This window comes from Corvus hawaiiensis, chromosome 15 (assembly GCF_020740725.1).
Source record: "Corvus hawaiiensis isolate bCorHaw1 chromosome 15, bCorHaw1.pri.cur, whole genome shotgun sequence".
Lineage (NCBI taxonomy): Eukaryota > Metazoa > Chordata > Aves > Passeriformes > Corvidae > Corvus > Corvus hawaiiensis.
The window spans coordinates 1888471-1901225 of record NC_063227.1 but is presented as its reverse complement, the minus strand read 5'-3'; the positions used below and the strand labels follow the sequence as shown (position 1 = coordinate 1901225).

At 45.9% G+C, this 12755-nt stretch overlaps 1 protein-coding gene across 4 annotated transcripts in view; it reads right to left on the bottom strand.

Moving 5' to 3' along the window:
- Positions 1 to 10241, bottom strand: part of CSNK1A1 (casein kinase 1 alpha 1) — a 32493-nt gene extending 22252 nt beyond the window's left edge. For 3 of the 4 annotated variants that reach the window (XM_048319499.1, XM_048319501.1, XM_048319500.1), the window contains exons 1-2: positions 9765 to 10241; positions 8833 to 8939 (exon numbers count right to left, since the gene is read on the bottom strand). In XM_048319499.1, coding sequence (XP_048175456.1) covers positions 8833 to 8939; positions 9765 to 9887 — 230 coding nt within the window. In that variant the 5' untranslated portion in view covers positions 9888 to 10241. The remainder of the gene's footprint in view (positions 1 to 8832; positions 8940 to 9764) is intronic. The other variant, XM_048319502.1, reaches the window with a different exon arrangement.
- Positions 10242 to 12755: the final 2514 nt, after the last annotated feature.

The window sequence follows — 12755 nt, the reverse complement described above, 5'->3', positions numbered from 1 at the left end:
TGAGCGTAATTGTTCAGCACAGCAATGGTCAGTGCCCAAGAGATGCAGTGTAGGGGAAAAGGATCAAAGATCAGCCTTCACTGGAGCTAAGAAAATTTAGTCACAGCCTCACAGACAAGGTGAAGCTGATGCAAAGGAAGGCCACCCTGGAAGGTACATTTTAAAAACCTTTTTGTTCCTCCACAGGGATCTGTCTGCTGAGTAAGTGCAGTAATTCAAGATGATTGCACAACCTCTGTTTGGCCTATTTCTGTGTATGAACAAGAAAATTCTCATCTCCTGACCATTCTGCGCTGGTGAAAAGCACATCCAATTCTCCAAGACAAAGAAATAAGGCAGAACCTCTTAATATTTCATTTTCATGTTTAGCTGCCTGTAATTCCTCACTGAAGACTGTGACACCTATTCATTTCACTACTGGCAACTGGAATTTCTTCCAAGGTATCAGAGTAACTTGTGTTTTATTTACTTTGCTAACACTCCAAGTAAGTTTTCATTTCCCTTGGAACATTTCCAGGGAACATGGGATTAAGAAGTAAAGCTACATCATGTCCATTCAAGGTGTAGGACCTGCTACTACTGGCAGCTCTGAAATAAAGAACTAATTAGAAGTCTTGTCTTTTCTTAGGAAAACTTGGATATTAGGATATATGAAAGCTGGTGTCCCAAAAAGAGATCTTCATGAATTTTAATACTTCATCTACAGGGAAACTTGGTATTATCTACTAATATGAGGAAATGATCCATACAAAGCCCTGGGCAACTATTAGGAGGCACTGGCATCTCAGAATACAAGTGTGCACACGTGTCTGATAGAGATCCATGGACCCTTGTCAGCACACTTGGAAGTTCTTTCCCTTATAGTAAAGTTGAGGAAGCAACACATTTTAAGTAGGGAGAGTTTTGGAGGGGAGTGAAAAGCAGGAGCAAGAGATTTAACTACTTGAGAGCTCACTTTGGGTGGGTAATTACTCTGATTTAGTTATACACAATGTATTATCTCAAGAAGATAAGCTAATTTACTAGAAAAAGTTCTCCTAGTCTTTTTCTAATTGATTCCTACTGTGCTTTACATCCTTAGACAAAACATTAACAGGACACAGTCATGAGGAATAAATAGTTCCGTTTACCCTTGAACGGGCAGCGTCACACAAACATCTGATACAGATGTCACAAACCTACTTGAGCTTCAAGGTGTGCCCAAGCTCCCAGCAGGAAAATCATTCTCCCTTCCCTCATCTGTTTAAAGCTACATATCAAACTATTCCAGTTAGTCAGAGTACAGTAAATCTCTTTTATGAAGCTTTCTATCAGAGCATGGTTAAAGGCTGAGCACAGTGACCCTAATTTGACTTGAGTGACTTGTCTATGTGACAGACCAAGACTGGCCACGTCACCAAGTTTCCAAATCATGTGGTTTGAGAGCCTCATCTATTACCCCAGCAAAAACACAGAGCTGACATTTTCTAACATCTTGGATTTCAGTATCTGAGCTCTGTGGGAACATCTAAGTCACACCACACAGCGGTTTGAAAGCGTTTCGTTTCCAAATAATACACAACAAAGCAGGTATGATGTCAGGTCATGCGACAAGTGGATGTTTACTTCAACTGCCATGGGGTGGTTTTTTAAACTCTCTTGACTGCCTTGAGACAAGGAAGTGAAGTGTCGATGTATATCTAGGACTTGGTGGCAAATATTGTAGTCAGCTCTACCCAAACTTAAAATCCTTTTGCCTTTTCAGAGCTGCATCTTTCAAAAAATCAATAATGTCTATTTCAGCAACTGTATATTTTGTAAAGAATGTCAAGGACAAAAGAAACGTTTGAGGAAGTGTTTGTTTATTGCTTGGTTCGTTGTGTTCGGATTTTTTATTTGCTTTACCTAAGAAAACATTTCATTTGGTTATTATAGCATTTTTTTCACATCTTCCTTTGAAAGGGTCAAACAGAACTAGGCCAACTAGCAGAGAAAGGGGGGTGAAGGGCTAACAGAATGCATACACTGGCCATGAAATTCCAGCCCAGTTTCACACTCGTGTGCCACTCACCCAATTCCAGTCATTAACCACCTGTTTCATTCACTACACTGGCAATGATAATAATTACCAGGTAACAAACCCAGCACAAGTACCAAAAATGGGTGAGAAATCAATAAAAGGATTCAGAAGATTCACATAAAAAAACCCCAACCATATTTAGATCAAAATTAAGGAAATGACTGAATTAGTAAATGATGGCTGTTACTCAATGGTGAAGAAACCCCAAATCCCAAAATCCTGAAGCCATGGAGGCAATAAGGGTACCTCACTTTGCGTACAGCTTATATAAAAAAGCAGAACATGAGCTCAGTGCCACAAAAAACTCTTCTCACCATCAGACAAACCATGCCAAGACCATTTTGTTCCCACTTAATAAAAGCTCTCCTCAATCAACACCTGCTTTGCCAGGTAACCCATCCTCCACTAAAGGCTTCTGTCAGCTCCATCACTGACTGTTCCCACAGGGGCTCTGGCAACCTGGAATTACAAACACAACTACAGGAGGCTGTGCTTTTGTGAGACAAAAAATATCTCCTGGTGCCTCACTGCAGGGAAAGACAATGCTTCCAACACTGGCATATTTAAACTCAAATCTTTACACTTCCAGAAATGTTTATACTCCCATTACAAAATTTTGACTTCTTTGACATTACATAAACTTCTGCCATTTCCATAAATTATGGTGTGTGACCCTATGATCACTCCATGTAATCCTATTTAATTAAGTTTCCCAGCACCTGGGTTTTCAAGCAACAAGTGAAAGAGTTCTCGTGACAGAAATGGAGATTGTCAAAAGAACTAAGGTGGATAAAAAAGCTGTTAGAACAAAAATGTAAGGTGAAGAAGCAAGCTGGAAAGAACTTGCTAATAGAATTACCTGAGATCACCTAATTAGTAAGTTTGACAAGTCAGCAGGCACATGAGGGTGAATATGTGAGTCTGGAAGGCCGCGTGGACACAAAGGACTCAGACATCCTACAGAAATCCACATGGCACTGATCTGGTGAACACTCTGGAACTGTAATCCACTCCTGCCAGCCCTAAGCCATTTACACAAAACTCTCTGAACTGGGCATTAGTCAGATAACGTGACTAAAGAGAAAACACTGACCTCCCTGTAATTACACAGCTCTGATATCCCTGAAAAATACCAAGGAATCCTACCCAGGAAAAGCGCAGCACAGGAACTGTGAAATAACTGGCATCACTGCTGCAAACCCTGTCACCAACTCAGGAAAGGAAATCCAAATCCCAACAAGGGCAGAAAAGAGACTTCAAGGAAGGTGGGAAGATTGTAACCTCTGCAATCATGCATCCAAACAGCTCAGCAAGGCAGTTATGGAGTTATGCAATTATTCTTTATAGATAGAGGAGGATGGGAAGAGGGAAAAGGTTATTAACAGAAATCAGGGGAAAAATACCTGGCAGTTGACTGCCTGTGGGTACAAGCATTATCTTTAGGCACAGAGGCTCTCTCTGTCCAACAACACAATCATGAGCACTGCTCGGCTGGCCTAGAAAGTTGTGATGTTGCACCTGACTGATTCAGCCCCTTCTGCTCCCATGTTCTCCCATGTTCTCAGCACAGACAGCTCTTGACAAATAATGACAGCGCAGACAAATTGGAAAGTGAATTATGCCTGTAAAAATACACCAAGTCTTACAGACACTGAAGCAACACATAAAAGAAAGGTAATCCATCAAAGCTTCATTTCTAAATTGACACATATTTTGTATTTCTGCTTTATCTCCCCTGAAACTGGAAAAAGCACTTAACTGTTAGCCAGCCAGGAGTAATATAAATGAACTTCACATAATATGGCATGACTGAAATCCTGAAGTGGAATATTTAGCAGATGTCACCTAACGTTAGTTGCCATGGAGAGCATGAATTAGGCCACCCAAGTACTAAATAAAGAAACAGCCATGAACACCCTACGCTATGGAGCTGGCTCCACTCTATAAATAAAATTCTGTATCACTTTTTGTACAGTTCTGAGAGCAATACACTAAGTATGCCAGCACAACTCATCCCCTCAGCAAGGAGGTGGTTTCATCTGCCCAGTGTTATGTTGCAAACGTGCAGCTGACTCCCTGTTTTGCTGAGCTGTTTAATAAACTGCATTAACACCTGGGAGGAAGTCAGGAGTTGAGTTTCCCCTGTAAAAGGCAGGAGTTGCAGTTCAGTGAGAAGGTGAACCATTAATCCGCAGTGGGGACAGCAAACAGCACCAAAGAACAGGATATTTTAGCATTCTTTTTTATTCATTTTAATATCTCTGCTGATCGTTTGCTTCAAACAGGAGTAACACTGACCTCAAACTCCAAAAACTGAGTTAAGGCAGGGAGAAAAAAATTCAAACTGTGGTCTCTCCTTGGATGCTTTGACAAAGTCCACAAAGACCAATTAAGACAAGAGTTTAGACTGGTGGAAAACAGGAAATAAATTTCATTTAAGTATATTTATTTTCTTAATGGAGGAACCGTAGGTATTCATATAAAAGGTTACCTTCCATTTTATTTAGAGCCAAGAGAAGAGGCTTCTGGTTATCTATCAGATGGTTGAACCCTTCAATATGCAGCATTAAGTAATAACACAAAGTTAATTAATAGTAGGCTTTATTGATAGAACCTCTTTTTTTTTTGGAGGGGGGAGTGGGGTTTCTTGTGGGTTTAGTGGGTATTTTTCTGTTTTTCTCATGGTGGTTTGGGTTTTTCTGGTGGTTGGTTGGGGGGTTTTATGCTGCAGGAAGTTACTGAGAAAACAGTTTAAAATGAAAGTGTTTGAGAGGTGTGTTTACAGATTTTTAAGAACTGCTAAAAAAAAAAAATCAACGTTTCAAGTGTTTAAGGCAAATTTGGTTGTGGTAACTCTTAGATTACCAACCTTGCCCACGTATTTCCATTACAGGTAGTATTTAATGAAGATGTATAAGGGCAGATTCTGCTGTTCGTAATTATTCAGCAACATGGCAATAATCAACCAGAAGCATAAATATTGTAGATAATTTTTTTCCAGAAAACTCAACTCAGTGAGAATTTCTCTCTGAATTTCTCTACATCAAAATATTTGCAAGTACTGCATTGGAAAATTCAGAAATGTAGAGATTAACTTACTCAGTTTGCAAGAGAACTTTAAAAAAACAAAACAAAAACACAAAAAAACCCCACTAAGTCAGTAGCTTTTTACTTTTAAACTTACAAACAGCTGATCTTCATCAAGGATACATCCAATAGTTGATGAACACCATAAATGGCAAAAGAAATCAAGAGAGGCTGTCCCAGGTAATTTGAATAATTGCTTTTGTGAATAAAGCTTTAACAGAGTTACACTGTGGACAAACACACACAAAAAAAAAATCAAACACGCTCTGCTGCATTCCTCCAAGGCAGAAGCAGGAATTGGGGAATAGAGGTGGATAGTCTCAACTAATAGGATCAGTGCCCAGTTAACAAGATTACAGCTCAAATTGCTTTGTCACTGAAAAAGAGAGGAAAAAAAGCAAAGGGCAGCTGATGAGTGAGAACAATGAGAATAAGCCCAGCAGAATGCTGGGGCCTGGCCATTGTGTCCTAAAGGCACAGCAGACTGTCACAATGTTAAGCTTGGTTCAAGAGCCTTTTGGGGAAAATTAAGGTAATACTTAAGTAAAATTTGGACATCGAGAACAAAACACAGCTTAAAAAAAAATTCTGGAGTATTAATGAAAGTTTTGTGAAACTTTAAGGTTAAGTTCAGAAACTTTGCTGCTCTTCCAGGAAACAATAAATAGCAAACTTAAAGATATAAAAGGGTATTGAATATGCAGAGAATAAAATTTCCCATTCATTCATTCCAATCTCATTTTTTTGCTATTTTCTGTCCAAATAACATGTTCTATTACAGTGGAATTAAGCACCAAAGCCCCTTGTTCACCCTCCATGACAGGTGAAGGCTCACTGTTGACCTCACAGAAACATTAAACTTTTAACTCAAAAACTCAGATATTTGCTCATTAGTTTCTTGCAATGAGCCAGAAATTCCATCAAATCAACATTAAAGGCTGTAAAAAAAGTGCTTGGTTCTAGATAACTTTAAGGACACTCTAAACATGTGTTCTTGTAATTCTAAGTTGGAAATCACATCTAGAGGGCAGAACTCAGCTTTAGGAACAGGAGCCCCAAATGAATGAGCAATCCCTACCTCATTTATTCTCTCAGCTCTGTGAGTCACAGAACCACAGCAGAGACCACTTGAGTGAGGCAAAGTCACATAATGCAACTTCCAGGAAGTTGATCTTGGCCACTGCACCACTTAAGGAGGTGAAAAATAGAGGAAAAGTCCCTCACTCTTAAATGAGAAACACAAATTTTCACGTTGATGTGTCCAGGATGTGCAGCACTGAGATAAAAGAGTTGCTGAGTTCACTTCATAAAGCATGGCAATGGGGAAAGCTTGGCATGATTCCTTCATTTCCTATCAAATTCTTGTGCTGCTGTTGTTTAAAGGTGTCACATTACAGAAATTTTACCAAATATACTGACTTTCCTTCAGCTTGATTCATCCTTGTGAATACACTGAGCCAGGAACAGCTTATTCCAATGTGACAGCGTATTATTATGAAACAATGGTGGCACATGGATTATCAATGACACATGCAAAGTGACCTAAGTATTGACTTGGATTCAGAGCATCATGAATTCTACTTCTACTAAACACAGAACATTTTAATATTTGTCACAGGAACTGTGCTGGTCCCCTGCTCAGCTTCCTTTTAAAGAAGATAAACCTAAGAATGCCGGTTTAGATTTCCTCAAGCATCACCAGATCCACACAGAAAGTCAACAACCAATTCCAGCAGCCCAGAGAAACCTCTCAAGCAGCATCTGGCATATAAAGACAGATTTACAACTAATGCTGCTTCTGAAAAGAGTATTTCCAAAAAGACACTTTTCTAGAAAAATACTAGAAAGATTAATTAACATTGTGAGAACCTGAAAGGACTGACTGACATTATCCAATAATCACACACCTTCAGCACAATGAGTGAATCAATTTGCTGAGTGTTGCCTCATTTATCCACTCTCAGTTTCTTTGCAACCTTGTATTATTTTTAGGGGGTATAAGAACATCAAATACAGAGGAAAGTTGTAGTTGAAGATAGAGCAAGTTTCTCAACATGCAAGATTATGATCAGTATTTCCCAGGGCATTTTAACCAAACACAAGAAATTCAGCAGTGGAAAAGCCAAAAATTGGCAACTTGGGCATCATTATAGCACCACTCACTCATTAACTTTTCGAAAAAGTAGTTCAAGAATGCCTGCTTTTCCAGTTCTGTGATGAAACACCTGATATCTGCTTGCTCTGGCTGTTTTCCCAGTTATCCCTGTTTTAGCATGCAACTGTACCGTGAAAGCTTTCCAAAATGCAATTCCTATTATTTCAGTTGTGAAATAAAGGCGGCCACGTTTGAGAAAAGAAGGAAACTGTAGTCTCAAAGAAAGACTGCATCTGTTTTCACATCAGCAACTCTGCTGAAGCTGCAAGTATTTAATTCAGGTATGTTGATTGTATCCCTGCAAGAGGCTGGAGTGAATGAGGACAGATGGCCAGGACAACACTGTCTCCTCCAGCTCACATTCAGGATCAGAGCCAGTTGTGTTTGGGGGAAAGGAGGAGGGAGCTACTAACCTCAGAAATGCAGATTTGTACTAGGCTTTGTTCAAATTAATACAGGATCTTGGCTATGTCATCGTGAGAACATTCAAACACACCCTCAATGTCACTATTGATCCTGTACAAAGTCAGGAAGGGTTAAATTAAATGGAATGCACAGTTTGACACAGAACCTAAACTGAAATAGGTTGTGCAGCTCAAGGAACAAAAATCCTTTATGCCACTGTGCAAAGGGAAAAACCACTAACTTTAAAAACAATTATTAACAAAGTTTCAAAAAAAGGAACAACTTATACAAAGTCTTGCTGGAGAAAACTCAAGTTTCGTGTAACTCTTTGATGCCCAGATTCAGGAGTTGGGCACTACCCCAGGGTAACAACTCCATAATCCCATGAGGAATAACCCCTTCCAGGAGTCCTGCACCAGCGATTTTCTTCCAGATCAGGAAATTCTGAAACCCTGCCGAAAGTTTCAGCTGGAATCCGAAGCAAGGAGCTGCATAATGAGGAACTGGGAGGGATTAATCCCGTACTGGTGACGCATCTGTTGCGGGCAGCAGAAAGGAGCTGCTGCCATTTCATTCCTGCTCCAGGTTCTCCGCAGTCTCAAGGCTGGCGGCTCATAACTATGAAAGGAAAAAGGCACAAGCCCGAGCACGTCCCTTGTCCCACCAGGAGAAGGGGGAGGGTTAATCACGTCCAGCCGCCATTTTCTGAGCGGAGCAGGAAGACATGTTGGAACAAAAAAAAAAAAAAAAAAAAAAAAAAAAAAAAGAGAGAGAGAGGCAACAAAAGAAAGCAGCCATTTCCAGGGCCGGCTCCCAACTCTCTGCCTCTCGGAGAAACAGCCTCCTCACACTTTGTTCTAATGGCCACAAGAATTTCTCACTGAGTGTCTCTCTCTCCATAAAGACAGCAGCCCTGCGGGAGGAATCCAGCGAGTTGGAGAGCTTGGAAAGGAGCATTTCCCCCCTTCATCAGCCCCAATCTCGCACGGATACATTTCTTTTCATGGTGGTGGCCTGCCTCACACTACAAAGTATACAACAACTGCCAATATATAGCAATAAGCATGACAAAAAAAGTCATACCAACAGTACAGAAACGCCACTGGCACACACGGCTGATTCCTACCGTATATGTGGGATGCCAACTCCTCCCTGCAGGATCTTGTACAGTTTGCTTTCATAGAGCAGCTGGGGGTGCCGAGCCTTCTGAGACTCCAACTTCACAGCAACTTCCTGCAGTGAGAGGGAACAAGGAGTCAGGGCAGAGCGTCCACCGAGCACTGAGGTTTAAGGGGCACAGCACTTCCACAACCCCCACACACCCCTGATGTAAACACTTTCAGGTATATATTTATTTATTTCTGAGCTCGACGTGCTGCATTTTGTGGCGTCTTCAAATAAAATCCACATCGCGGTGATTTGTACACAAATATCCATCCCGGGTCATGCATTTGAGCTAGAGATGTGGAGTCTTCAAAACCACTTAAGCGAGGAAGAACATACGTGGGTGTTTCTTCTTTACAGCTCAGAGCCGTGAGGGGGAGGAAGAAAAAAAAAAAAAAAAAACAAAAAAAACAAAGGAAAAGCTGGAAAAACAGGGGGATCTTCTTTGTTTCTATTAGTGTTGAAGAAACGAGATACAAAGTGTTCCCCAGCTGAGGCAGAGGAGGAGATGAATGGCGGGCGAGGGACGACGACTTTGGCCGCTCACAAAACACAAATATGTTTAAATGTTTTCCCACAATGGTTTTCGCCTCTTTTCTCCTCTCCCGAGTGCTCGGTGGGGGAGCCCACGACCGCAGGTCTCTGCTGTGGAAGGGGCAGCGAGGAAGAACCCTCGGTGGGGAGCGGGGGATGAAGACCCTCGGGGGAAAGGGGAGGGAACGAACCCCTCGGAGAGGGGAAAGAGGGGGGAAGGAAGACCCTCGGCGGGGGGAAGGAAGACTCCCACCCCGGGGACACAGAGGGCACAGCCGGCGGCAGGTGGGGCTCGGGGTGGCGATGGCTGGTGCCCGGCTCGCCCCGGGGAGCTGAGGGGGGAGTGCGAGCGGCCCTTACCTCCCCGTTGGTGATGTTGATCGCCAAATAGATGTCCCCGAAGGAGCCCGACCCGATCTTCCGCACCAGCTTGTATTTGCCTCCGACAATGAACTCGGCCTTGGAGCCGCTGCTGCTCGCCATGGCGAGGGGCGGCTCTCGGGCCCTCCCGGCCGGCTCGGCGGGACAACGAGGGCTCTACGGCCGCCCCCGAGGAGGGGAAAGGGGCTGGAGGGGGGAGAGCGGCGCAGCCAAGGACGGTCCCCGCGCTCAGCTCCAGCCGGGCCCCTCGGGCGGGCGCCCCCCCTGCGCGGCTCTGCGCCGCTCCGCGGCTCTCGGCGCGCTCCAGAAAAAGGAGAAGCGGCCCCCGAGGTGCTTGTGAGAGCAGGGAGGGGAAAGGGGGGGGGACTCGCGGGGTCGCGGCGGCCGCCGGCCGCTCACTCGGCCGCCGCCGCCATCTTGTGCCTGAGCCGCCGCCGCCGACACAAAATGCCCCCGGCGCGCGGCCGCCGCTTCTTCACCGCGCGGGGCACGCTGGGAGCGGGGCGGGGTGGTGCCGCGCAAACCACGCCCCCTCGCCGCGCTTCGCCAATCACCGCGCTCGCTCGGCGCCCCGCCCTCCAGGCTGGGGCGGTGATTGGGCGCTCGGCGCGGCCGCGCATGCGTACGGAGCCGTTCCGCCAGTCCGGGCGGAAGAGGGCGGGGAAAGCGGACGTGCCCTCACTCGCTCTTAAAGGGGCAGGCGGCGGGAGCGGGCGGGGGTCGGGCGAGGGGGGTTGTTTGTGGTGTCAACGCTGCCCGCCCAGCCCTTGGTCCTGAGGCACCGGAGGGTCCGCGACAGGGACTGGGTCAGCCAGCGCCAAGATGCCACTCCTCACGTGGGGCTGTTCCCAGGCTCTTCTCGAAGCCCAGGCCCCAAGCTGTGTGTGTGTGTGTGAATGGGCTGGTTTGTGGATAAATAAGTACACAACAACTTCGTTCCATGGAGGTGTCCAAGGAACGACTGGACTTGGCACTCAGTGCTCTGGTCTGGGTCACAAGGTGGGGATCTGTCACAGGTTGGACTCGATCTAGGAGATCTTTCCCAACCTCAGTGATCCTGGCATGTTGTGATTCTTTCCATGAGGGTGGCAGAACAGCTGCCCAGGGGTGCTGTGGAGTCTCCCACTCTGGAGACATCCCAAACCCGCCTGGATGCTCTCCTGTGTCCCCTGTTCCAGGACTGGACCCTATTCCCAGGTCCCTTCCAACCCTAACAAATCTGTGATTCTCTCTCTGAAAGCCACAGCCTCCTTTCCCCAGCCCGTATCCGTGGGGGGATCGTGGGGCTGAGCTGTCCACGCTCCTGCCCGCACACACCATGCTCCATCGCCCTTCCTTGCGCCACAATTCACCCCTCAGCCCCTCACCCTGGGCCTGTTGCCGCGCACAGCGATGCAGGTCCTGGGTTATCGCTCCGGGTGAGGACCCACGAGCAGCCCGTGACCCCCTGACAAGGACACCGTGAGCAGAACCACCCGTCACGGCCACATCCCCTGTCCCTGCAGCCTCCACCTTCAGCCGGGCCCCCACACCCGGCTCTCTCCTAGCCAGGGTCACCCTGACCCAGCAGCTCGTGCTCCAGGGGCTGGTTCTTGCTGTCTGTCTGAAGTGAAATCTCCTCCGTTGCCCCCTCTCTCGCTCTCTCTCTCGGCGCTGTGAGTTTTCCCTTTGCAGGAACACCAAACTGTGAATTCCCAGTGACTCATCATCACTCCCTGTCACAGCGGCGTCTTCTGCCGTGCAAGGCTACATTTGGGAAATGATTCAGTCTGCAGGAGAGAGAAAGCTCCTCCAGTAATGTAGCTCATGGAAGTAGAAGGAAAGCCTACTCAGGGTGTCTGCTTTGAAGGCAGGCAGGCAGAAACTGCCTCCCAGCTTGCCTGGTGCACCCAAAGCCATGGAAGTAATAAAAATACGGATTTTAAGACAAGTCTATGCACAGATTTATTTTTTTTAATACCTGACTGCTTTGGAGAAAAGTGAGATTGAGAGGTCCGGGTTAGGACATATCAGTAGGATATGAAGGTGGAGGAGTTCTCTCGAAGAACAGCATCCACACGGTGGAAGAAGCTCTTCTTGCACTCACCATGTTGCTTTCTAGCTTGGTAAAAACACTTTCTGCCTGCACAAGTGCAAAAGAGCCCTGGCTTGTGTCCATCTGGCTGTGAGGCAGGAAGGGAAATCTGTGATTTTCCTGAGTTTCTTCCTGTGGTGGACTCAGTGAGCTCCAGATGACTCCACAGTGAGAGACCGGGAGGATTGCAGAGGGAAGATTGGCACTCAGCAATGCCCTGCACAGCAAATATCATCTCCAAGTTCCCCTTGTGTTTCAGGGAGCTTAAATCCAAGGTTTTACTACAGCTCTCTCTGCCTCTCTGATGAAAAAATTGAAATGCAAATGACTCAAAATCAGCCAGATGCACCAGAAGGAAAACGATGCTCCGAGAACGAGCTGGCCTCCAACTCATTCCCACCTCGGCTCTGTCAGGGAGCATTTGTGCAGGCAAGAATATCCGCACTCTTGTCACTCACAGGGATTGTGGATCTTGTGTGGGGGATCTGGGATGCATCACACACTCCTTCAGGGGGCTGGAGCTTAGAGGGCAAATGAGGTATCTTTGAACATCACACCCATTCCTGAAAGCAGAGCCCCGTGTCCTCAGGTGCCCCCTACGCTTTGCAGACAGCTCGGGGCTGATGTGCCTCTGTCGGCCTTTGGGGTTGCTTTTAATGGTCGCTCTGGATGGGATTTGAGCGGCTGGGAGGCGTTTGGCTTGAGTCACGTATCCTTGGAGGAGCTGGAAAAACAGGTCTGGAGCTCCTGGCCCAGGAAAGAGCCGCACGCCTGGGTATGCAGGAGAGCAGGATCGGCTGGGCTGGGCAATGCTGCCACCTCCTGCCTGCCGGGGACAGCTCTGTGTCCGTGTGATGCCTCCTTGTCCAGGGGACAGCTCCGTGCCCAGGGCATAT